This window comes from Nannobrachium achirus, assembly GCF_963921795.1.
Source record: "Nannobrachium achirus genome assembly, chromosome: 12".
Lineage (NCBI taxonomy): Eukaryota > Metazoa > Chordata > Actinopteri > Myctophiformes > Myctophidae > Nannobrachium > Nannobrachium achirus.
In genome coordinates, this window is record NC_137832.1 from 1920589 (window position 1) to 1947075 (window position 26487).

The 26487-nt window shown below is 43.0% G+C and overlaps 1 protein-coding gene across 1 annotated transcript; it reads left to right on the forward strand.

The window, feature by feature from the left end:
• Window positions 1-292: 292 nt before the first annotated feature.
• On the forward strand, window positions 293-26487 carry LOC308294969 (phosphatidylinositol 4-phosphate 5-kinase type-1 beta-like; the record flags this gene model as incomplete). The annotated part of the gene is given in 15 exon segments (XM_080737905.1): window positions 293-361; window positions 2074-2204; window positions 4009-4126; window positions 4696-4848; window positions 6184-6327; window positions 6885-7040; window positions 14934-15010; window positions 15012-15116; window positions 16473-16556; window positions 17121-17169; window positions 18000-18084; window positions 19230-19388; window positions 21253-21358; window positions 24266-24407; window positions 26417-26487. Coding segments are annotated over 15 exon segments (1581 nt in total). The 3' UTR covers window positions 26420-26487.

A 26487-nucleotide genomic window follows, 5' to 3' on the forward strand; every position in this document is an offset into this window, starting at 1 on the left:
CACAAAGAGTCTGCTTTGTTCCCTATAGAGACACAAAGAGTCTGCTTTGTTCCCTATAGAGACACAAAGAGTCTGATTTGTTCCCTATAGAGACACAAAGAGTCTGATTTGTTCCCTATGGAGACACAAAGAGTCTGCTCAAATGATTGGCTTTTGGAATGTGACAAAAACTAAAGAAATATCCATGAATTCAAGTCTCCATGGAGTGAGTTATTGGTAAGAATAAAATGTCATTTTGGGGGTGAACTATCCCTTTAACTCCTGCTAAGTCATGACGTTGTTTCTCCACTAGATGTCGACTACGACAGAGAATGGAATGGGAGGACCTCGAAACACCAACCCAGAGAAAACATATAAAAAGGTAAACTTGTTGTTTTAATCTGTGTTTTTATTTGCCTGCCAAGATGGCGTCCATCCATCTTCAACCGCTTATCTGAGCTGCGTCTCAAGTCCTTAAATCAATCCTATTTCCTATTTCCTTGCTTGTAAGTTAGTCCCTCCCATTGAGTATTATACAACATCACAGGTGATAGGCCAACTCCCAGTGGGCGGGACTAACATACAAGGAAATAGGAAACAAGTGAAGGAAATAGGAATTATTTAAGGATTGAGACGCGGTATCTGGAGTCAGGTCGCGGGGGCAACAGCTCCAGCAGAGAGCTCCAACCTTCCTTCTCCTGAGCAACATTAGCCACTTCCTCCTGGGGGATCCCCAGGCATTCCCAGGTCAGTTTGGAGATCTAATCCCCCCATCTGGTCTTTGGTCTGCCACGGGGTCTACTCCCAGTGGGACGCGCATCGAGGACCTTCCTAGGAAGGCGCTCGGGGGGCATCCATACTAGATTCCCGAACCACCTAAGCTGACTCCTATCCAAGTGAAGGAGCAGCGGTTCTACTCCAAGTCTCTCTCGGGTGACTGAACTTCTCACACTATCTCTAAGGGAGGGTGACTGCTCTCCATTCCGACATGTCGCCACTCCGACATTGACTTCTTATTGTCGGAGTGGCGACACTTCCATAGAGGTTACATTTAGGGTAAGGGTTAGAGATAGGGTTAGTGTCGGAAAGGAGACACCAGCTTCCCTTCAGAGAAAACTAATTTTATCCGCTTGTACACACAACCTTATACTTTGGGTCATGACCCACACTCCATGACCACAGGTGAGAGTAGGAACGAAGATTGCTTGGTATAGTGAGCTTTGCCTTCTGGCTCAGCTCCAAGTCTATGAAAACAAGCCCAAAAGAAGCGACCATTTTCACCACTTGAGCTCTATTACATCAGCTATTTTCAAAAAGAATCTTGAAAGCAAGGCCAAATAAGCAACTGCGCTTCAGAAACAAGCCCAAACGAAAGCAACCCGCAACTATGAATGTTTACAAGCAATTTTACAGTAAAACAAGACCAAGGTTGCTTATAATAAGCAGACCTGGCTACTGAGATGTAATCTGAATGCAATGTTCTGTCGCCTGACTTTTAAATGCCACGTTTGCCAATACATACCAGTAGACTACAACAGACAGGCAGTTTGTAGCAGGGAGTAGTCTGGTGGAGAGAGGCCTTTAGTCACAACAGTGACGGTATAGAGCTGCGAGCTTGTAGATCTGCTATTTTTTGAAAAAGTCGTGAAAATGCGTGCAAATCTTTGAATATATGTATTTTCAAAGTGAACGTTTGCAACTCAAATTTTGCTTCTGGGGGGTCCCTGGAACTAAATATTTTGAGATGCGGGTCCGTGGCCAAATACATATAATTTTGGGGGTCCTTCACATGAAAAGGTTTGAGAACCACTGACATAGTAGTCTCTCACGAACAGACTAACTGAGCTCCAGTTAAGTGAAAAGGACCTTTTCTTTGACGATGGCTGGCCAGATTGCTGACATAGAAACATAGGTTTTTCAAAAAATCTTAGAATGATTCAAAAGACACTTAGAATCAGGTCAAAATTCTAATTTTCACGATTTTTCAAAAATGGCAGATCTACAAGCTCGCAGCGCGGCACTCGGTGCCGCGCTGTGAGCTTGTATATCTGCTATTTTTCTATAGCTAAAGCATTCAATGTGTGCTTGTTGCAGACCACGTCCTCTGCCCTGAAAGGTGCCATCCAGCTGGGCATCGGCTACACGGTGGGCAACCTGACCTCCAAGCCAGAGAGAGATGTTCTGATGCAGGACTTCTATGTGGTGGAGAGTGTGTTCCTGCCAAGGTACGTGTGGACGGGCAGTTCTCGCTATACCGCTTTGACTAAGAGTTAGGGTCTTAGGGACTTATAATACACTACCGTGTCTACTGTACAATACACTAGAGACTTATGAATCAGTGTCAGCGAGTAATTTGTTTGGTTTGTTGGTTGTTTAGTTTTTTTAGTGGACAGATTTAGTTGTTGTTGTTTTTTAGCTGTACTAACCGCTCCTACCGATGTGTCACGTCCTGCCAGAACATTGAGCTTGTAGATCAGAACATTGAGCTTGTAGATCAGAACATTGAGCTTGTAGATCAGCTATTTTTGTTATTTTTATGACCTTCTCTGACTTCAAAGTTTAAATCTACCTCTGAAGGTGGTTTGTGCTTTTCAATGGGAATGGAGTGGTTTCTTGACATTTGTGAGTTTCTGCAAAAATATACGCTCAATTCTCTATGAAAATTAGAAAGGCAAAACAGGGAAAGAAACCTGTAGAAAAAAACAATAACACTTTCATTTCCAGACGTTGATTATTTTAGACAGACGTCTAAGGCTGGATTCAGACTGCAGTCAAATCTAGCCTAAATCTGATTTATTTCCAATCAAGTCCAATCTTTTGGCCTGACTGTTCACACTGCATTTGCACGTGACACAGATCTGATCTGTGTGTTCAGACTGATTTAAACGACGTCGACCCAAAGCCGCCCTGCGTCGACATACCTGCATTGGTTGCCATGGTAACAACAAGCATCATGACTTTTCTCTCTCTTTTATTTTTTTCAATTTAAAAAAAATCATCTGACATTGCAGATTGGACCTTGTGTCTTCATATTTTGCCTTAATTGTTCCTGTACGTTTTCCATGTACTGAGGCATCCCCCCCAAGTGCTGGGAGACGTTACTGTTTCTCCCTCTGTCCACTGAATGCTGCTCTGTATTTCTTCAGTAGTGTAAAACATTATGCTGAACTATTGTTTTAATTTCATTGTAGCCTCAAAATGCAATTCTCTTGCTCTGTAATGACATCAGTGGCGCTGGGGTCGCGCTGCGAGTGAGGATTTGGACAGTTTCATGTGTGACTTGGCTCGTTAGATCAGGTTACTGCGTTGAGACTGAGACACATCTGAAACCACCTCTGGATGTGGTTTATAAAAATGGGATTTCATGTGACCTGTCTGCATTTAGACTAATGTAAGCTAATCTGATTCCAATCTTGATGTCACGCAGATCTGATTCAGGCTGGATTTGGCTGGCAGTGTAAATCAGGCCTTTAAGAGGACTGCAGTCCTTTGTTTGACATCAGCACGCACGCGCGCACGCACGCACGTGCACACACACACACACACACACACACACACACACACACACACACACACACACACACACACAGGTGTAATCACAGGCCTCATGTTCCCCAGCTGACAGCTTCCTGTATTGTGTTACTGTTACTGTAAGTCTATATTTACACACACACACACACACACACACACACACACACACACACACACACACACACACACACACACACACACACACACACACACACAGACAGACACAGAGGTAACCTTATCTTTGTTTGTGATTCCATTGGCACAGTTAGACCACTTTAAACATATGTACGCTACGTTGTTTCACTACGTTGTGAGCTTGTAGATCGGTTGTTTCACTACTTGTGTGTTGTGAGCTTGTAGATCTGTTATTTCAGTACTTATATGCTGTGTTTTTTTCTTTCCTCAGTGAAGGGTCCAACCTCATCCCTGCGCATCATTATTATTATTATCATCATTATTATTAGTAGTATTAATATTATTAATAATATTTCCTCACAGTGAAGGATCCAACCTGACTCCTGCTCATCATTACCCAGACTTCAGGTTCAAAACCTACGCCCCGCTGGCCTTCCGCTACTTCAGAGACCTGTTCGGAATCAAACCCGACGACTACCTGGTAAGATACAATAGAGCTAATGGTGATTACCAACACATAATTAAGAGCACTGATTGGTTCCCAGGATGATGATGATGTTCTTGTTTTTATTCCACATTATTTATTATTTACCACACTAACAGAATCCCTTTTATGCCCATATATGGAGTTCCCTGATGTAATCAATATTAAGCCCATATCTAGCAATAGTTCATATGGGAATGCCCATATTTGGAGGCCACATACCACACTAACAGAATCCATATATGGCCAAGACAGCCCATATCTTTGTGGCTGGTTTTACAGACAGGGATCTCCATGTATGGGCATAGAGGGGATTGTATGTATGATGTCAGATGTCATAGACGTCATAGGACTTTCACATAACGAAATAACTGGGTAAGCATGGTTGGGCTCTCATGATTGGGCTCTCACAGCATATCTCCATATACAGTATATGGATCTCCATATATGGGTACCGTTCGTTAGTTAACAAGCCTCTCATAGAGCTGACCCTAATGAATGTGTTTACAGTACTCGTTAGTGAACGAGCCTCTCATAGAGCTGACCTTTAATGAATGTGTTTACAGTACTCGTTAGTGAACGAGCCCCTCATAGAGCTGTCCAACCCCGGGGCCAGTGGCTCTCTGTTCTACCTGACCAGTGATGATGAGTTCATCATCAAGACCGTCCAACACAAGGAGGCCAAGTTCCTGCAGAGACTGCTGCCTGGATACTACATGGTGAGTTATTAATATATCTATAACCATAACTCTATGATATAATACTGTATATCTATGAGAGACTGCTGCCTGGATACTATATGGTGAGTTATTAATACATCTATAACCATAACTCTATGATATAATACTGTATATCTATGAGAGACTGCTTCCTGGGTACTATATGGGGAGTTACTGTATTATACTGTATATCTATAAATATATAATATCTATAACCTAACCCTGCTGCCTGGATACTATATTGTGAGTTATTATATAATATCTTACAATAAATGCGAGAAATCTCTGTGAGTATGAGGCCTGCGTATCTCGAGAAGCGTTTGTCCCACCGGCTTCAAATTCGGCATGTGCGTTCCCCGCCGCAGTGCAGAGTGCAGTGCCCGACCTCAACCCAACCCAATACGCAGTTTTCCGGAACCGGCGCAAAAGGTTCAGAATCTCTGTATGCGGATCGGTCTGACATCAGGCTGTTCCGGAACCGGCACAAATGCTAACTCATTCTGACATTCTGACACTCCTGTGCAAATAGACGATTCCTCCACAAACGTTCACTTTGCACTCCAGGTGAAGTATGCAGAGCTGATGTCCGCTAGGCAATAACCGTACAACAGGTATGATGGGTATTGCCTAACAACCGGAGGGGCATCATTCCCCATGGGTGGCAAAGCAAGCAGGCTGCGTATTCTTGCTCAAGATGAAGAAACAAACTAAAAGCGTCACTTTCTCAGGCATTCATTCCCTATTTACATCGTTCCCGAGTAGGCCGGTCCCCGACTAGACACTCGGCCTCCCGAAGGGCATCACTACGCCATATGAGTCAGCTGACTCATGGGCAGAAAAGGGACACAGTCAGAGGCACAGACAGATACAGAGATCAGATATCTCCATATACGGGCATAAAAGGGACACAGACAGACAGATACAGATATCTCCATATACGGGCATAAAAGGGACACAGACAGACAGATACAGAGATCTCCATATATGGGCATAAAATGGACGCAGGGAAACAGATGGTCAAAACAGATCCTATGACAACAGGTATAATGGGGTTTGCTTTAAAGGGCGGGGCATTCATTCCCTATTTACATTGTTCCTGAGTAGGCCGAGTGTCTAGTATATATAATATCTATAAACCTAACCCTGGATATAAGTTATTATATATAATCTCACTAGTATAATTCAAGAGGTGTCCCCCAATTTGTTGTGCCGGGATGGCACTTTCTGTTTCCTCCTAACAGAACCTGAACCAGAACCCCAGAACCCTGCTTCCTAAGTTCTACAGTCTGTACTGCATCCTAACAGACTGTACTGTACTGTACTGTACCCTAACAGAACCTGAACCAGAACCCCAGAACCCTGCTGCCTAAGTTCTACGGTCTGTACTGCATCCAGTCAGGAGGCATCAACATCAGGCTGGTGGTGATGAACAACGTGCTGCCGCGCTCCGTCAACATGCACTACAAATATGACCTGAAGGTGGGGATGGGATTATAACTGCTTATTATCCTTCATGCAGGGGATGATTGTCGTGTCGCTGGTCATTATTGAGGAGTAAATCCCGACAGTGTGATTGGTCACCGACGAGTAGCCAAACAATTATCATAGCCCCACCGGAACACATGAAATGACGTAATTGAAAAACCACATCTCCATTTGCTTCCTGGTTCTCGCTCTGTGTCAAAACAGTGCATTTTCAATCGGCCATAACTAAGCGAATGCATTCAGCCGATGGAAAAAGAGAATAATATTCTGTGACTTCTTGAAAAGGGAAGGAAAAACTAAAGATATCTGGCAGTGGTTAGTGGTTTGGTTAAATATGCTTGGCGGTGAATGAGTTAATGTTTGACATGGCTCCTCCCCCTCAGACCTTAATGTTTGACTCCTCCCCCTCAGAACTTAATGTTTGACTCCTCCTCCTCAGACCATAATGTTTGACTCCTCCCCCTCAGACCTTAATGTTTGACTCCTCCCCCTCAGACCTTAATGTTTGACTCCTCCTCCTCAGACCTTAATGTTTGACTCCTCCCCCTCAGGGCTCCACCTATAAGAGGAGGGCGTCGCGGAAGGAGCGAGAGAAGGACGGCCCCACCTTCAAGGACCTGGACTTCCAGGAGCTTCATGAGGAGGGTCTCTACTTCGATGCCGAGACCTTCAATAACCTGATGAAGACCCTGCAGAGAGACTGTAGGGTAGGTCTCTATCTGTACCCTTAAACCTAACCCCTATCCCCTACCCTAACAACCTGATGAAGACCCTGCAGAGAGACTGTAGGGTAGGTCTCTATCTGTACCCTTAAACCTAACCCTAACCCTAATAACCTGATGAAGACCCTGCTTTAGGGTATAGGGTCTATAACCCTATACCCTAAACCCTACCCCTACACTAACCTGATGAAGACCCTGCAGAGGAACTGCAGGATAGGTCTCTATCTGTACCCCCAAACCTAACCCTAACCCTAATAACCTGATGAAGACCCTGCAGAGAGACTGTAGGTACAATTTACAATTTAGGCATTTAGCAGATGCTTTTAATCCAAAGCGACTTACAATTAGCAGGTAATACATCAATATAGTAAGCAAGATAATATGTCAGTACATCAACAACAATATAACAAATAGGAATAGGAATACCAATACCAATCTAGAAAAAAATAACATAGGTAGACCACGCACCTAATCAGTAAAAAGCATTACTAAAAAAAAACGAGCTTCATGTATGGTCATTGAGGTAAGGGGAGTGTTAAGGTGGAGTCTGAAGAGGCCAGGAGGGCAAATTGTCTGGGACAAGTGGAGTTTTGCCCTGGGGTTTTTAGCGAGGGTTCTGTCAGCATCCTTGTGTTGGCTGATCTCAGTGGGGTTGTAGGGGTTGATCAGGTTTTGGAGGTATGGAGGAGCCATACCTTTGGCTGCTTTGAAGGTCAGCATCAGTGTTTTGTATTCTGTACGGGCAGAAACCGGGAGCCAGTGGAGGGAGCGGAGAAGGGGGGAAACGTGTGTGTGTGTGTGTGTGTGTGTGTGTGTGTGTGTGTGTGTGTGTGTGTGTGTGTGTGTGTGTGTGTGTGTGTGTGTGTGTGTGTGTGTGTGTGTGTGTGTGTGTGTGTGTGTGTGTGTGTACTTGTGTGTTTGACCAGTGAGCACTTCAACTTAATCATTGCTGCAAATGTCCAGCTGTGTTTTTTTTTCTTTTTTTTTTTAAATCAAATCATGTCATTTCTTGTAATTAAATGATGACTCAGCATGCAGGCCGTCCTTCAAAACAGCAGCTTCATGGTACAGTAGTCACATGGTACAGTAGTCACGTGATACAAGAGTCACATATGGTACAGGAGTCACATGATAAGTAAACTATATTTAACCAGGGGAGGTGTTTCTTTCCCAGGTGTTTGGCCCAGGCGGACAGGGTTTTGAGGTTAGGGTTAGTCATTGTTTCTGTGAGGTTAGGATTTTAGGGTTTTAGGGTTAGGCATAGTTTTAAAGTAGTTAAATGTTAGGGTTTAAGTGCAATCAAGTCAAACCCCAAACAAGGAAAGAGGGAGTCCCATTTAACCAGAGCACAGGAAGTAAATGGTAAATGGTGCCTTTATCCAAGGTGCTTTACAGAGACTGTGTTTTCTTGTTCTCTCACCATGTGACAGCCTCACCTTTATGATGTCTCTAAATGTTGTACACATCAGATCACATGACAAACTGAACTCTAACATCTGTGTGCAAATCAAACAATCCCAGTTAAATTAACAGTTGTACTGTGTGATTGACACCAGACTGTTGGTGTGAATAAAACACGCTGTCAGCTCTATTCCTGTGTTAATTATAAACACAGTCACTGTTTACACTTTGATTATAGTTAGATGTATTTATTCATGCCTGTGTGTTTGAGAGAGAGAGAGAGAGAGAGAGAGAGAGAGAGAGAGAGAGAGAGAGAGAGAGAGAGAGAGAGTCTCTTAATGGTTAGTCATGGTCTCTCTGTCATCATTAACTGACTGGTCAATGGTTTATTTGGATGTTTTGTGAAGCAGCTCGAAGCCAGAATGACCATGCACGCGCACGCACACACACACACACACACACACACACACACACACACACACACACACACACACACACACACACACACACACACTGATCTGCAAGCGTGCACGTTCAGCCGATGCAAATTCATACTGGACATTATGCATTGTGTGTGTGTGTGTGTGTGTGTGTGTGTGTGTGTGTGTGTGTGTGTGTGTGTGTGTGTGTGTGTGTGTGTGTGTGTGTGTGTGTGTGTGTGTGTGTGTGTGTGTGTGTGTGTGTTTGTTTGTTTGTGTGGAGTGTGTGCGTGCGGGCATGTGCCCCTGTGTGTGTGTGTGTGTGTGTGTGTGTGTGTGTGTGTGTGTGTGTGTGTGTGTGTGTGTGTGTGTGTGTGTGTGTGTGTGTGTGTGTGTGTGTGCCCACGCATGTGTGTGTATTCCTCGTGCCTGTGGTTTGTCAGGCCGGGGGAGGGGGGATGAAGGCATGCAAATGGTGATGAATGCAGACCAGACACCAACAATAGAGCTGTTTGTTTGAGCTCTGTGTGTGTGTGTGTGTGTGTGTGTGTGTGTGTGTGTGTGTGTGTGTGTGTGTGTGTGTGTGTGTGTGTGTGTGTGTGTGTGTGTGTGTGTGTGTGTGTGTGTGTGTGTGTGTGTGTGTGTCTTTATTCCTCCATGATATCGCATAAAGATTAGATTCAGTCCCAGTTATAGTTTATTCATGTGGGTGGTTGTCTCGTCTAGTCTGGTTTTGTCAGATGCTAGCTGGGCCAAATACTTTTTTTTCCAATAAATGGGCAGTGGCTCAGGGATAGAACACAGAGGGTTCCCAGTTCGATCCTGGGCTCCCCCAGAGTTAATGTGGAAGAGTCCTTGAGCAAGACTCTGAACCCCTAACTGCTCCTGATGAGCAGGTTGGTGCTGTGCATGGTTTCCTCTGCCATCGCTGTATGAATGTGTGTGTGAATGGGTGAATGTAATGTACAATCTATGTAAAGCGTCTTGGACAAAGGCCCTATATAAATGCACCATTTACCATTTAAAGGACAACTTTGTTTTTACAACAAGGGTTCATATTTTAGATTGTAATTAGAGAAAAGAAAAAGTTAAAATGTTTTCATTTGCTTCGTTCTATTGTTTTATTGCGTTTACCATGCTAAAATGTGGGGCATGCGTACGCATGGGGGCATGCGTACAAGTGGCTAAATATGTATTTTTAGACACAATAAGCCAGCAGTTTCTTTATTGCTATTTACAGTAACACTTCTAGCCCCCATAAGTCACATCCAACCATGAAAGGTTGGGTTGTATCTTGGGAATGGGCTTATTCTATGTAAAATGACATATTTTGCCCCTTGTATGCATGCCCCAAACCACTGAAATAAAACAATAGAAAGAAGTAAATGAAATCAATTTAACAGTCATCTTTTATATTCTTTAATTACAATCTAAAATATGAACCATTGTTGTAAAAAACTAGCGGGTAACTTAGCGTGTGCCCACGCGTCAAACTTTTTGATGTCGCTGGAGGCCCACAACGTGTTTGCCGCGTGTACTGTATTTACAGTATTAACTTTAAATCTCACCGTAAGGTCGGGGCTACGCCTGGATGCAGCCCATTCACCGCGGGTTGCTTCGAATCAACGCTGAGAGCATCGCACGGCCGTTTTTCTCCATATAATCCAATGCATTTCCCCATCTTTAACGCCCTTTATCTCTGATGTTTGTTTTATGGCTAAAACTGTGGCCGGCTGTGGCAAAATGACGAACTTTTGATCGGCAATGAACAGCTATGATCACCACTGGCCCATACAGTAAGTTACACAACAACATCCTGTCTGCGGTCATGTGACCAAGTGACGTCATGACGCATGCATTGACGCAGCAGGGCCGTATTCAATAGAATGGTGGTGGGCCTGGGCAGCGAGAGGGGATAAATGGGGCTCAATCTAGGGGCACCCAATGTGTTGAGAGAGAGAGAGAGAGAGAGAGAGAGAGAGAGAGTGTGAGTGAGAGTGAGAGAGAGGTGCCACGCACAGAAGAAGTTTCATATCATATTTTAATATCCTTTGACAATGAATGACCGGAGTCATCTATCAACCTTGTTGTCTCCTAGAAAGAAAGAAAGAAAGAAAGAAAAAAAAGAAAGCAGTGCTGCAATGTTGGCAGGTTTCACAACTTATTGAGTGATAAGTGATATCTTTGGGTGGTTATTGTGAATGAATAGCTGTACTGTATACTGTACTGTACTGTACTGTACTGAACTGTACTGTACTGTACTGTACTGTACTGTACTGTACTGTATCTCAATGTCACAATGTTTCCATACATTTAAACATGAATATAAAGTTTGTATATGATGTCACAGTGACATCAGAATGTAGGTCAGTTTTCTGCAGGTTGTAGTTCAGCCTCCAGGGGGCGTCTTGGCCTAGGAACAAAGAGATAAGGAGTAGACACTCAGTGACCACGGCTAAGCGCCATGACACTCTCTGTGGCAAAACTCACACCGGAAGTTCAGCGAATAACATTGGACCGACTCTCATAGACTCCAATCATTGGAGTCTATGAGAGTCGGCTGGACAAAAAATAATAATTCTGAACGATAGAGACCTTGATAAAATACTCATTGATTGATTGATTGAAGACTTTATTAGAAGTTTGCATAGGAAAAGGTACAGTTTCATGACGGTACAGTTCACTGGTACAAGGTCTACTAAAAGGAGATCCATGAAAAGACTAAGCTTATTTCCACAGGAAACCATTTAAGTATCTCATATAACATTGAATGACAGACGAATAGAACACAGTACTATGCAGTAGATATGTAAAGGAAAAAAAATGATAGAACAAAAAAAGAAAACAGTAAGTCCAAACAAACAGTAAGTATATACAAGGAAGGGGCAGGGAGGGTAGGGTTGGGCTAGGTTAGTTTTTTTTTTACCAGTTGCGAACGGCTGCTGCCTGTAAGTGGTTTCTCAGGGCAATTTTAAAGGATGCTAGTGATCCACACTCCTTTATGGCCTTCGGTAAGGCTTTCCACATTTTGGTGGTATAGCAGAAAAAGGAGTTTGACCCTTTATTGGTTTTGACTCTGGGTTGGAAGTGATCTGTGGCGCTGCCTCTGGTGTTGTAATTATGGACATCCTTAATGTTTATAAAGTATTTTGACAGGTACTTGGGTATCATAGTGGTGTAGTGTATCTTGTACACCATGCCCATTGCAAGTTGCTGTACTCTGAGCTGATCTACTCTGAGCCACCCCACTCTTAACTGGTGAGTAGCGGTGAGGTGAGTCTGATAGGGAAGGTTAAGCAGGACCCTAATTAGTTTATTTTGGGCTGTTTGGAGTTTAGTTTTAAGGGCTTGTGGGGCGTCACGATACCATACTTGAACTCCGTAGTCAAAGAGGGGCTGGATTATTGCACCAGCTATGGTCTTCAGTGTGTTGACATTGACCATTGGGGCGATCCTCTGTAGGAAACGAGTTCGTTGGTTGATTTTATTTATTACTTCAGAAGTCATCTTTTCGCTGCTCAGCTCAGGAATATAAAAGAAAAGATGTCACACATTGTTTTCTGCTGTGTTGCTTTTGGGTGTGTACACTGTGTAACTTTATAGAGGCATCTAAAGAGCACAAAGTACGTTTCTGAACTAGCTAGTATCGCGAGACTCTCCACCGTTCCCTGTTTGGAATCCAAATCTCGCGATATCTCCGAGACAGAAACTATTCTTACCGCTGTTTAGCTGCCTCAATAACATTATGTACCGTGCACATCAAACAATACCTGTGATATGTCTTCTTTTATATTCCTGGAGCGATTATATAACAAAGGTCACAATCGTTCAGAATTATTATTATTTTTTGTTCATGAGCTGTCCCAGCAGGCTCTCATAGACTCCAATGTTATTCATGGAACTTGTTTTGCCACAGAAAGTGTCATGAAGCATAGCCGTGCATGGTCACTGATCATCTTCTCCTCCTTCTCCTACACTTCCTGGTGTCTGGAACTGTTGCCTGTAGCAGTAGGTCTTTGTATCCTATATAAACAAGTGTTCATCCTTGTCACCCCTGAATTCTAGAGGACACTGGGCTCTATATCTTGCCTTACCCTGTAAGGGAAAAAAAAACATTTTTAAATAGTTGAAATAGCTGATGTACAAGCTTGTTTTGCTGTAGATCAGCTATTTATTTTTTATTTTTTATATAGTATCTCTTTCTCTCTCTCTCTCTCTCTCTCGCTCTCTCTCTCTCTCTCACACACACACACACACACACACACACACACACACACACACACACAAACACGCATGCATGCTGCCATTTGACTGTCAAAACAGCTCTATTCCAAATGCCCCCCACACACACGCACACACAAATGTATTCATATTGTGTAGGTGGCATGGTGGCGCAGTCAGTCAGTAGCACAGCCACCTCTCAGCTGAAAGGTCCAAGTTTGCATGTTCTCCCCGTGTCCCCTAGGATAGGTACCCTCACAAAAAACAACTTGCAGTAATCCTGGTCTCTATACTGCCTCCACACGCTATTTCCAACCGGGGAAGCTCCCCCCTGTCAGATGATAAGAAGCGGCCTGCTCACTCCTCATGTGCTGAAGGAAGCATGAGCTACGCTACACCACTAAGATGCCTGTGTACCTGACAAAATACAATTACCATTGATTGATTGATTGAAGACTTTATTAGAAGTTTGCATAGGAAAAGGTACAGTTTCATGACGGTACAGTTCACTGGTACAAGGTCTACTAAAAAGAGATCCATGAAAAGACTAAGCTTATTTCCACTGGAAACCATTGAAGTATCTCATATAACATTGAATGACAGACAAATAGAACACAGTACTATGCAGTAGATATGTAAAGAAAAACAAAAAAGAAAACAGTAAGTCTAAACAAACAGTATATACAAAGAAGGGGCAGGGGAGGGGAGGGTAGGGTTGGGCTAGGTTAGTTTTTTACCAGTTGCGAACGGCTGCTGCCTGTAAGTGATTTTTCAGGGCAATTTTAAAGGATGCTAGTGATCCACACTCCTTTATGACCTTCGGTAAGGCTTTCCACATTTTGGAAACACCAGAGGCAGCGCCACAAATCATATTCAACCCGGAGTTGACTCAGACAAAGGGTCAAATTAGTTCTCCTGCCATACCGCTAAAATGTGGAACGCCTTACCGAAGGCCTTAAAGGAGTGTAAATCCCTAACATCCTTTAAAACCACTCTGAAAAACCACTTACAGGCGGCTGCTACTCCAAACTGGTGACTTTAAACCCTTTAAACCTTACCCTCCCCCCTCACCTTTCTTTGTAAATACTGTTGTTGTTGTTTTTTTGTTTTTTTGTTTTGTTTTTTTAAACAGTTTTTTTTTTTTTTTGCGACCGTCAGGTTACTATCAAAACCTCCACCGGCTGTCAGTCAGTCTGTCTGTCATCACACGTCATGTCACACTTTTGCCGTACTCCTTATCTCCGCCACCGTTGCCCCTATCCATGTCAAACTTTGCACACACACTCCTTGGCTGCCAAACCACAACCACCACCCCCGCATTTCTCACATGGCCCTCTTCTAGCGCCACCATGAGGGAGTCTTACTGGTTGCTTACAACTTGTTTTTTTATTTTCCTGATATCTACTGCATAGCACTACTGTGTTCTATCTGTCTGTCATTCAATGTTAAATGAGTTAAATATCTATCATAGTACTGTGTTCTATCTGTTTGTCATTCATTATATGAGTTAAAGAGAAGGATCTCAATGGAACTAAGCCTTGGCTTACCTGAGTTTTCCTTTTAGTTGACCTTGTACCAGTGAACTGTACCTTTCCCCATGCAACACCTCTAATAAATACTTCAATCAATCAATCAGCTCAGTTCAGGGTTCTCCCCAGGTTGGCAGAGGGAGAGCAGCGCCCTATGATTATTAAAATTAATATGTGCGTGTGTGTGTGTGTGTGTGTGTGCGCGCGCGTGTGTGTGCGTGTGCGTGTGCGTGCGTGTGTGTGCGTGTGCATGTGCGTGTGTGTCTGTGTGTGTGTGTGTGTGTGTGTGTGTGTGTGTGTGTGTACAGGTTCTGGAGAGCTTTAAGATCATGGACTACTCCCTCCTGCTGGGGGTCCACGTCCTGGACCACCGGCAGAGGGAGGGGGGGGGCGGGGGGGCGACCTGTCAATCAGAGGGTCCTCTACTCCACGCCCATGGAGTCCATCCAGGGAGACGGCAAGGCTGCCGAGGCCACGCCCACTGATGACACGTGAGGATACACGCACACACACGCACGCACACACACACACACACACTTGTGGGCGCACGCACGTCGCACCTGCCACTGATGACACGTGAGGTTACACACATCAGACATCTCAAGTCTCCCGGATGTTGCGGGAGTCTCCCGGAAATCAGCGTCTCCTCCCGCACACCCGCGAGTGGCACTGAACCTCCCGGAAATCCCGGCCGCTCCCGCAAATGCCTGCCATATTCGTCTGGATCCGGTCTAGAACCGGATCTGCGAACCGCAATGCAAATAAATGCGTTCTGATTCGTCGTCGAACTGTCAATCTGGCAAATGAATGATTGTGATTCGCTGTGGGAGATGTGGGCGTCTAAAAGTGACCAACCACTGGTCTCAAATGCAGACTGGGTTCTCATTAAGCGCGTAGTTTTGAATCCATCTTTTAGTCCAAGTCGCAGCGACTGGTAAGACTACACTCCTCTAGAACAGGGGTCTTCAACGTTTTCAGGCCAAGGAACCCTTAGTTGAGAGAGAGATGAAGCAGGGACCCCCACAACCTGTTCATAGATTCCATATAGTTTCATTGTTTGACAGCACAATCATCAGTGTATTTTGGATTCATGTCAATTTCAGATATTTAACCACTTGAACCGTCAATACTTATATTAATTAGTCTGCTCTTTTTCCCCTCTACACCAAAGCTTTTTGCTGAAAATAGCCAATCTACAACGCCTCGTTGTGAGCTTGTAGATCTGCTATTTTTGGCTAAAGTTCTCAGAATATGGACACTAGGGTTCAAGTGGTTAATATAAAAAAGTAGAGAAAACTCTGAGGAACCCATAGGGTTCCAGGACCACCTGTTGAAGGCCCCTGCTCTAGCATTTAAATATGGATTGGGGAAACAAACAGGAGGAACCAAAACAAAGCGACGCCGCTTCTTCTGCTTGTTGGTGGTTTAGGCCACGCCCAGACCTGATCACATGGTCTGTTGTAAACCAATAGCAGGCTTTCCTCCCAGGTGGAAAGACTGGTGACACCAGGTTAGCTTGTACAGACCCACACATGCAAAACACACATGCACGCACACGTGCACACGCATGGCACGCACGGAAAAACCCACACTCACACACGTTCTCAACTCATTCCTGCTTTATGAGATAAACAACAAAATACACATCATTTAACCAGTAAGAGATTATTATTCTCTGCTGTAGACACATTCATGTGTTATTGTTATACGATGTAGTTTCATTTTAGCAGTTAATTTACTTACACATAGGCCTACTGTACATAGATACATGTTCTTATTCACATCATTACTATATCATATTAATATTATTTTATATAGAGGCCTATTGTGTTTTTTCTGTCTTTCAGGATGGGTGGAATTCCAGCCAAAACGCACAAAGAGGAGAAGTTACTAATTTTCCTTGGAATTATTGATATTCTACAGTCATACAGGTATCATAACCTATCATAGAATAAGTATTGATCTTCTACAGTCATAAAGCTATGAGCTATCATAACAATATCATGATTATTGGGATCCAGAACCAGAAATACTTACTGTAATTGCCGGACTATTAAGCCGAGGCTTTTTTCCCATGTTTTGAACCCTGCGGCTTATATAGAGATTTTTTTACAGCTAACGGCGAGTTAGTTCGTTTTACAATGGTCTTTAACAAGGATTTATATATAGATTTATACATCTAACGGCCACCAGGGGCGCTCTAGCGGGAAGCAAGAAGGACCCCTGCGGCTTATAGTCAGGTGCAGCTTATATACCGGTATGTAAACATTTTTTTTGTCCTAAATTGAGCCGGTGCGGCTTATATTCAGGTGCGGCTTATAGTCCAGCAATTACGGTACAAAAAGGTAACTGTTTTGGAAGTTCACACCCATCAGTCACAGTGAAACCTAACCTGTGTGTGTGTGTGTGTGTGTGTGTGTGTGTGTGTGTGTGTGTGTGTGTGTGTGTGTGTGTGTGTGTGTGTGTGTGTGTGTGTGTGTGTGTGTGTGTCTCAGGTTGATCAAAAAGCTGGAGCACTCGTGGAAGGCCTTGGTTTATGACGGGGTGAGGACCTATCAATAACCTGTCAATATGATCCTATCAATGATCAATATGATCCATGTTTGTTTCTCTATCATACTGAACCTGAGCTTCATTTAAACCTGATCGCTGCGTGTTTGACTGTATTGTTTTGTTGTATTGTTTGTTTTTTAACCTGTAGAGCGCTTTGGTCGGTGACAGTAGTTTTAGTCGTGGCCAAAAGTATTGTCTCCTTGCATTTGTAAAACAGAAAAAAGATCATCCTGAGGCATGGAAAATGAAAACATATTTTGCATCCCTTGATGCAATCACTAATCACTAATCACGAATGACTAATGACTAATCACTAATCACTAATCATAATCACTAATGACTAATCTCTATTGAATAATTACTAATCACTAATGACTAATCACTAATCACTAATGACTAATCATAATGACTAATGACTAATCACTAATCACTAATGACTAATCACTAATCACTAATCATAATCACTTATCACCCAGTTGAAATGGAGTAAAGCTGTTTAGTGTCACTGCATGGCCCACACTGAGCATGGACCAAACACAAAACTAAAAGGAGAGAATTGTCAGGAGGTCAGAGGTCAGATTGCAGCCAAACATGGACAATGTGAAGGCTCCAAGTCCATCTCCAGAGACCTTGATGTTCCTTCACTATAACGATGATTGTTTTTTTGAAACAAATGCAAGGGTGCCAATGTGTGGGTTGCATTTGTAGTCCTAAACGGCCATGTTGAGGACCAACAGTTCTATGCCCATCAGACACAAAATACTCATTGTTTGAGTAGTTTTCTCATGTCTGTCTGTGTGTCTGTCTCTCTTTCTCTCCAGGACTCAGTGTCCGTACACAGGCCTGGTTTCTATGCCAACCGCTTCCTCAAGTTCATGAGCACCACAGTGTTCAGGAAAACACAGAGTGAGTTCCTGCTTGTTTCCTGTTCCTGTCAACGTGTCACATCCTGTCCCCACATACAGCAACCAGTGTCATTCCAACTCATCCGTGTCAGTCTGAGCCCTCATGTAAACGGGATTTCATATCCATCTCCACTTGTAGTTTTCTGACTGTTTTTTCAGGTCAGTTTTGAAGGAAGCCAGAGACTCACATCTTTTAACTCATTTTGCGCCGATCCCGAGAATACTTGTGAAAAATACTCGAGTATCACATGGTGCCGATCCCGAGTATACTCGTGAAAAGTAATATATTACTGTAACGGCGGTTATATTACCGGATACAATGGCGGAATGTCCCGAGCCGATCTCCGTCGCTGATTTATCTTCATCACGGATCCACGAACACAAAATAGTAATCCCATAACATTGAGGCAGACGGGGGATCTCATCTTTAATGTCCATTATCTCAAAACTACACTTTAGAAGCGAAGATGGCAATAGATGCTCGCTTATAAAACACATGTTGAAAAGCACAGATCCGAGCCGCCATGACACCACGTAAACAATGATCGATTCCGGTGAAGGACGCGATGACGTCAGACCGGAAGTGTTTACGCTGTGGACTTCTGGCCTTCAAAATAAGACAACGGGAGTGAATGCAGCCTGAGGGTGGCATCGTGGACATTTTAATCCGTAAAAGTTAATAGCACAAAATGAGTTAATGGATGATGGATCATTATGGTGATAGAGTAGTATAGAATAGATTAGCATAAACGTTTGCCCATGTTTGTGCTAAATATGGGTGATAGCAGTTGGCCGTACGTTGCTCCCTCTGTGAGTGTGGCTGTGGGTTGTCACTCACTGTTTGGCCTTTCCATGTTTTTATTGAGAATGGAGCTTATTTGCAGAGAAACCACTCCATTCCCATTGACTGTGATTCTTCTGCCGATCCACTGGAAATCTACTGTCTTGCCAATGGCAGGACGAGTGAGGTTTAGAAATGGAACATCTGTAACTGTGTGATCTTTGTAGCTGATAATGTTGGGGGACGGAGGGTCCATTATGTTACTCATTCTCCCTCCCTCCCTCTCTCTCTCTCTCTCTCTCTCTCTCTCTCTCTCTCTCTCTCTCTCTCTCTCTCTCTCTCTCTCTCTCTCCCCCCCCCCCCAGCCATTCGTTTCTCTCCCTCTAAGAGGACTCGTTCGTCCATCCCGGCTCTGAAGTCCTCGTCTCAGGAGATCCTGTCTCAGGACCGGGAGGACAGACAGACGGAGGGCCGGAGGGACAGACTGACGGCCGCGCGCAGCCTGGCCAGCCTGGACGGACAGAGTAGGTCTCACTTTAATGTAGGTCTCACTTTAATGTAGGTCTCACTGAGACAGAGTAGGTCTCATTTTAATGTGGGTCTCACTTTAATGTAGGTCTCACTTTAATGTAGGTCTCACTGAGACAGAGTAGGTCTCATTTTAATGTTGGTCTCACTTTAATCTAGGTCTCACTTTAATGTATCAAGGTTGTTATGGAGCATAGCGGCCCATGATGTCATGTTTAACATCATTTTGGGGGGAACTACTCCTTTAAGAGGTCTCACTGGAGACACATTGGACACAACACTGATGTTTCACTGTCTGATACTGATAGACTTCTATTGGAGGATCTGACAAAACTCTAGACCAGAAGTTCACAGAATGCATGATGAGAGTCTATGAGTGTTTGTCACTATTTGGAGTTTACTTGAACCATGTGACCGGCTCTGTTTCATCATCATCATCATCATCACCAGTAAGACTCCCTAATTGGGAGATAAGCGACCGTCAGGTCACAGTATACACAAAGAGGCCTGTAAGTGGCATTGGTTCCACCCACAAGTTTGTACGACAAACGGTTGATGAGTAAAGCCAAATAAATTTAAATATTTTTTTTATAAATTAATACATTTCGGCCAATCAGAGGAGGGGGCGGGGAAAAGTTAAACCAATTAAGGTGAAGGACTCTAAATGAAGTTAATTGACAACACCCACAAGTGTGTACGACAAACAGTTAATGAGTAAAGCCAAATAAAGTTTGGGCCAATCATTTGAGGGGGCGGGGCTAAGTTAAACCAATTAAGCTGAAGGACTCTTAATCAAGTCAATTGACACCACCCACAAGTTAGTATGACAAACGGTTGATGAGTAAAGCCAAATAAAGTTCTGGCCAATGAGGGGAGGGGGCGGGGCAAAGTTAAACCAATGAAGGTGAAGGACTGTTGGAGCAGCAGGAGTCGGTGGTCCCCGGGAATCCCCGTGAGCAGCCCAGTTGGGGTGTTGATTTGGTCCTTTTTGCACTATTTGGCGGTGTCTGCCAGTAACCTCTGGGATTGTCCTGTTATTCACCTTGACATGACAGATAGCCTGTCTGCACTTGTGTGTGATTTTCACACAACAACTATTTTTCTAGTGTAGACTAGAGATTGTGTTTAGATTTATGTAGTATAGACCCAGGGGTCTTCAACGTTTTCAGGCCAGGGACCCCCAAACTGATATAGAGATGGAGCAGGGACCCCCTACCTTGTAGGGTGGGGGTGGGGCTACAACATATATTTTATATTTATGTTTCATGTGTACAAACACACAATGTTATTGTGCATTCAATACTGCCATCTGCTATTAAAATAATAGATTAATATATTCATGCCTTTATTTTAAACATAAACATTAAAAACATATTGTTTTATTTAAATATAATATTATTTCTCCAACAATTTCAGGGACCCCTTGTAGTATCCCCGCGGACCCCCTCACGATATTAGTAAAAACAATTGCATTATATAGTTTGTAATGTTTTTTCTGCTTTAGGTCAACTGCCAGCCTAACCCAGATATAATGAATAGCATATCCATGCATGCACACTGCACAGTACACATAGAATAAAGACATTAAATGCCTTAATTCCATTTTCCAACAATGGTTTTATTGAAATAACCACACCTGGTTACAGATGGACTGCTTTTTTGCATGTGCTACGTGCTATTTTAACTGGGGACCCCCGAGTTAAAATATGATTATGTCGGGGGTCACGGCCTGAAAAGGTTGAGAACCACTGGCCTAATGGAGGACCTAATTTGTGTGTGTGTGTGTGTGTGTGTGTGTGTGTGTGTGTGTGTGTGTGTGTGCGTGTGCGCGTGTGTGCGTGCGTGTGTGTGCGTGCACAGCGCTGCGTCCAGACCTGATTCCGGTGTCTTCGGGGTTAACGGTCTCCATGGGAACCATAAGCTCCGCCTCCATCCTGGTTTCCATGGAAACGCACAACACAGACCAGTAAGAGCATCCACTTCCTGCTACCTGACTCCTCCTCTTCCTGTCTGAGCTCGGGGGGGGGGGGGGGGGGGGGGACACTTAATTCAAATAATAACAACATTTGTCTATATTGATTGATTGATTGATTGATTGATTGAAGACTTGGCATAGGAAAAGGTACAGTTTCATGACAATACAAGGTCATGGTCAACCTTTATGTATCTCATATAACATTAAATGACAGACGGATAGAACACAGTACTATGCAGTAGATATTGTCAGATTCTTTTAAACAGTGCAAAAAAAGTAGCATTGCTCTGTTAGTACTAGTTACTATAGAGTGTTATGTTCTGATAGTACTAGTTACTATAGAGTGTAATGTTCTGATAGCACTAGTTACTATAGAGTGTTATGTTCTGATAGTACTAGTTACTATAGAGTGTTATGTTCTGATAGTACTAGTTACTATAGTGTGTTATGTTTGATTGATTGAAGACTTTATTAGAAGTTTGCATAGGAAAAGGTACAGTTTCATGACGGTACAGTTCACTGGTACAAGGTCTACTAAAAGGAGATCCATGAAAAGACTAAGCTTATTTCCACAGGAAACCATTTAAGTATCTCATATAAATGTTCTGATTGTACTAGTTACTATAGAGTGTTATGTTCTGATAGTACTAGTTACTATAGAGTGTTATGTTCTGATAGTACTAGTTATTATAGAGTGTTATGTTCTGATAGTACTAGTTACTATAGTGTGTTATGTTCTGATAGTACTAGTTACTATCGAACTACTATAGTATCTTATAAAACGATAACAAACTATTCTGTTTTGTGTCTGAGAGGTTGATATGAAAAAGGCTGAAAACCACTTGTTTAGACTGATGGTAGGTTCATTGTTTACCTATGATCCTATAGTTTACTGAGACACTACGCTGTCTCTCTGCATTCTTTGATCCTATAGTTTACTGAGACGCTACGCTGTCTCTCTGCATTCTATGATCCTATAGTTTACTGAGACGCTACGCTGTCTCTGCATTCTTTGATCCTATAGTTTACTGAGACGCTACAATGTCTCTCTGCATTCTATGATCCTATAGTTTACTGAGACACTACAATGTCTCTCTGCATTCTATGATCCTATAGTTTACTGAGACACTACAATGTCTCTCTGCATTCTATGATCCTATAGTTTACTGAGACACTACAATGTCTCTCTGCATTCTATGATCCTATAGTTTACTGAGACACTACGCTGTCTCTCTATGATCCTATAGTTTACTGAGACGCTACAATGTCTCTCTGCATTCTATGATCCTATAGTTTACTGAGTCACTACGCTGTCTCTCTGCATTCTATGATCCTATAGTTTACTGAGACGCTACAATGTCTCTCTGCATTCTATGATCCTATAGTTTACTGAGATGCTACGCTGTCTCTCTGCATTCTATGATCCTATAGTTTACTGAGACGCTACGCTGTCTCTCTGCATTCTATGATCCTATAGTTTACTGAGACGCTACGCTGTCTCTCTGCATTCTATGATCCTATAGTTTACTGAGACACTACGCTGTCTCAGTGCGTGCGTGTGTGTGGCATGCGTGCGTGTATGTGTGCGTGCGATGCGTGTGTATTGTTAAGGCGTGTCGGGTCTTGCCCTGTCATTGTGTCCTGGATCACCTGTCCGGTTGCGGTCACATTGTTCTTTGTAACTGCCTCAATCAATATTTCAATGAGACACGGCTGTGTTTAGCAGCACCATTGTTAGTTACCATGAAAGAGACCGCTGACAACAGGTGGCAACAGGGTTTCCTTGGTCAAACAGATAGACAGACAGGCAGATAGACAGACAGGCAGACAGACAGACAGACACATTCCTCCTGCAGTCACCTGACCTAAGAACACACGTGGTCCTCTGCTGCCACCCTGTGGCTGCATACTTACAAACTGTGTGAGGGAAATGGAATAGTCTAGAGCAGGGGTTCCCAAACTTTTTTGTCTCAGGGCACCCCATGAATATTTTTTTAATCCGAGGCACCCCTACATTATAATTTTCACTCCCAGCACCTTATATTTATAGCATATCGTCGCTGTCGGGTGGAAACCGTTCGTTTTGTATTTGTCATCTATAAAATGTACTAAACTAGTGAAAACAGCAGATCAACAAGCACACAACGCCTTGCATTGCGAGGCGTGTGCTTGTAGATCGGCTGTTTTCACTAGTTTTGTGCGACAATCTTGTATGATGAAGCGGGGCCTTTCTTTACCAAAAGACGTATACATTTGAAACTTGGAGATACGAGGTTTCTGCCTGACAGTGACGATATTTTAGTGATTATGTTACGAGGAAAACTTTGAGATAATAGCCATTTTGGTTAGAACTGACTGAAAATAACTTTGTACTTATATAAATATATATATATTTTTTCAAGTGTCCAAATAAATTCCAAATATTATCAAATTATCTCGTGGCACCCCTGGAGTGCCGTCACGGCACCCCAGGGTGCCCCGTCACCCACTTTGAAAACCCCTGGTCTAGACTAGAGTATAACTCTGCTGGCGGTCATAAAATGTCTTTTAGTTCTACTGGATCTCTTCTCCACTAGTTGTAGTCCCTCCCTGACATTTTAGTCTTTAGTTTTTATTTTGTTATTTTTGTGACTGACTGTCAGTAGGCAAGACAAACAGACACACAGACAGACACCTTGAGTTCACATCTCTTTAGTTCTAATTTATTTATTTAGATCTAATTTATTTATAACAAACTAATTGTATAATAATATACTACAGGGAAATAGAAACATGAAGAAAGCTATTGCAAATCTGAAAACAAGTCTCCACCAGGTCAGGTAGGTTATCTTAGGAGCGCAGGCCTCTGCACCATCTTTGATTATGAACACTCTTCTTCTTCTTCTTCTTCTCCTCCAGAGAGGACATGGCGTCCGGCTCCACCGTCACCCTGGAGGACAGCGCCATCTGTCTGACGTCGGAGCAAAGCACCGCCGACGCAGACATGATGGAGCAGCTGATGGAGCAGGATGACGACGGCTCCATCCTGGACGTTTACCTGGTCAGTTGTTCTCTATGTTTACCTGGTCAGTTGTTCTCAGTGTTTACCTGGTCAGTTGTTCTACATGTTTACCTGGTCAGTTGTTCTCTGTGTTTACCTGGTCAGTTGTTCTCTATGTTTACCTGGTCAGTTGTTCTTTATGTTTACCTGGTCAGTTGTTCTATGTTTACCTGGTCAGTTGTTCTATGTATACCTGGTCAGTTGTTCTATGTTTACCTGGTCAGTTGTTCTATGTATACCTGGTCAGTTGTTCTATGTTTACCTGGTCAGTTGTTCTCTATGTTTACCTGGTCAGTTGTTCTATGTTTACCTGGTCAGTTGTTCTCTATGTTTACCTGGTCAGTTGTTCTATGTATACCTGGTCAGTTGTTCTATGTTTACCTGGTCAGTTGTTCTCTATGTTTACCTGGTCAGTTGTTCTCTATGTTTACCTGGTCAGTTGTTCTATGTTTACCTGGTCAGTTGTTCTCTATGTTTACCTGGTCAGTTGTTCTATGTATACCTGGTCAGTTGTTCTATGTTTACCTGGTCAGTTGTTCTCTATGTATACCTGGTCAGTTGTTCTATGTTTACCTGGTCAGTTGTTCTCTATGTTTACCTGGTCAGTTGTTCTATGTATACCTGGTCAGTTGTTCTATGTTTACCTGGTCAGTTGTTCTCTATGTTTACCTGGTCAGTTGTTCTATGTATACCTGGTCAGTTGTTCTATGTTTACCTGGTCAGTTGTTCTATGTTTACCTGGTCAGTTGTTCTATGTTTACCTGGTCAGTTGTTCTCTATGTATACCTGGTCAGTTGTTCTATGTTTACCTGGTCAGTTGTTCTCTATGTTTACCTGGTCAGTTGTTCTATGTATACCTGGTCAGTTGTTCTATGTTTACCTGGTCAGTTGTTCTCATTGTTTACCTGGTCAGTTGTTCTATGTATACCTGGTCAGTTGTTCTATGTTTACCTGGTCAGTTGTTCTCTATGTTTACCTGGTCAGTTGTTCTCTATGTTTACCTGGTCAGTTGTTCTCATTGTTTACCTGGTCAGTTGTTCTCATTGTTTACCTGGTCAGTTGTTCTATGTTTACCTGGTCAGTTGTTCTATGTTTACCTGGACAGTTGTTCTCTATGTTTACCTGGTCAGTTGTTCTATGTATACCTGGTCAGTTGTTCTCTATGTTTACCTGGTCAGTTGTTCTCATTGTTTACCTGGTCAGTTGTTCTATGTATACCTGGTCAGTTGTTCTCTATGTTTACCTGGTCAGTTGTTCTCTATGTTTACCTGGTCAGTTGTTCTATGTTTACCTGGTCAGTTGTTCTATGTTTACCTGGTCAGTTGTTCTCTATGTTTACCTGGTCAGTTGTTCTCTATGTTTACCTGGTCAGTTGTTCTATGTATACCTGGTCAGTTGTTCTCTATGTTTACCTGGTCAGTTGTTCTCTATGTTTACCTGGTCAGTTGTTCTATGTTTACCTGGTCAGTTGTTCTATGTTTACCTGGTCAGTTGTTCTCTATGTTTACCTGGTCAGTTGTTCTCTATGTTTACCTGGTCAGTTGTTCTATGTTTACCTGGTCAGTTGTTCTCTATGTTTACCTGGTCAGTTGTTCTCTATGTTTACCTGGTCAGTTGTTCTCTATGTTTACCTGGTCAGTTGTTCTCTATGTTTACCTGGTCAGTTGTTCTCTATGTTTACCTGGTCAGTTGTTCTATGTTTACCTGGTCAGTTGTTCTATGTTTACCTGGTCAGTTGTTCTCAGTGTTTACCTGGTCAGTTGTTCTCAGTGTCTCCCTGTCAGTTGTTTGCATTTGACGCAACCTAACATAGAATGCCTTGTCTTTTAGTTCTACTGGTCTATTTTTTATTCTTCGACACAAATTGGCTCTTATTTAGTCAGTGAAGAAAGGTAGTCAACAAGAGTTTTAGTGACAACTGAGTGACCAGTGTTGATTTCAACACTGGTCACTCAGTTGTTCTTCTACCTGGTCAGTTATTATATCCATGGCTCTCTTCTGCCCCCTAGTGAAGCTCCAGTGGTCCTGCTGCCTCCATTATCCCCATGTGATCTCCTCTCCGCTAACCATTGGACCATCT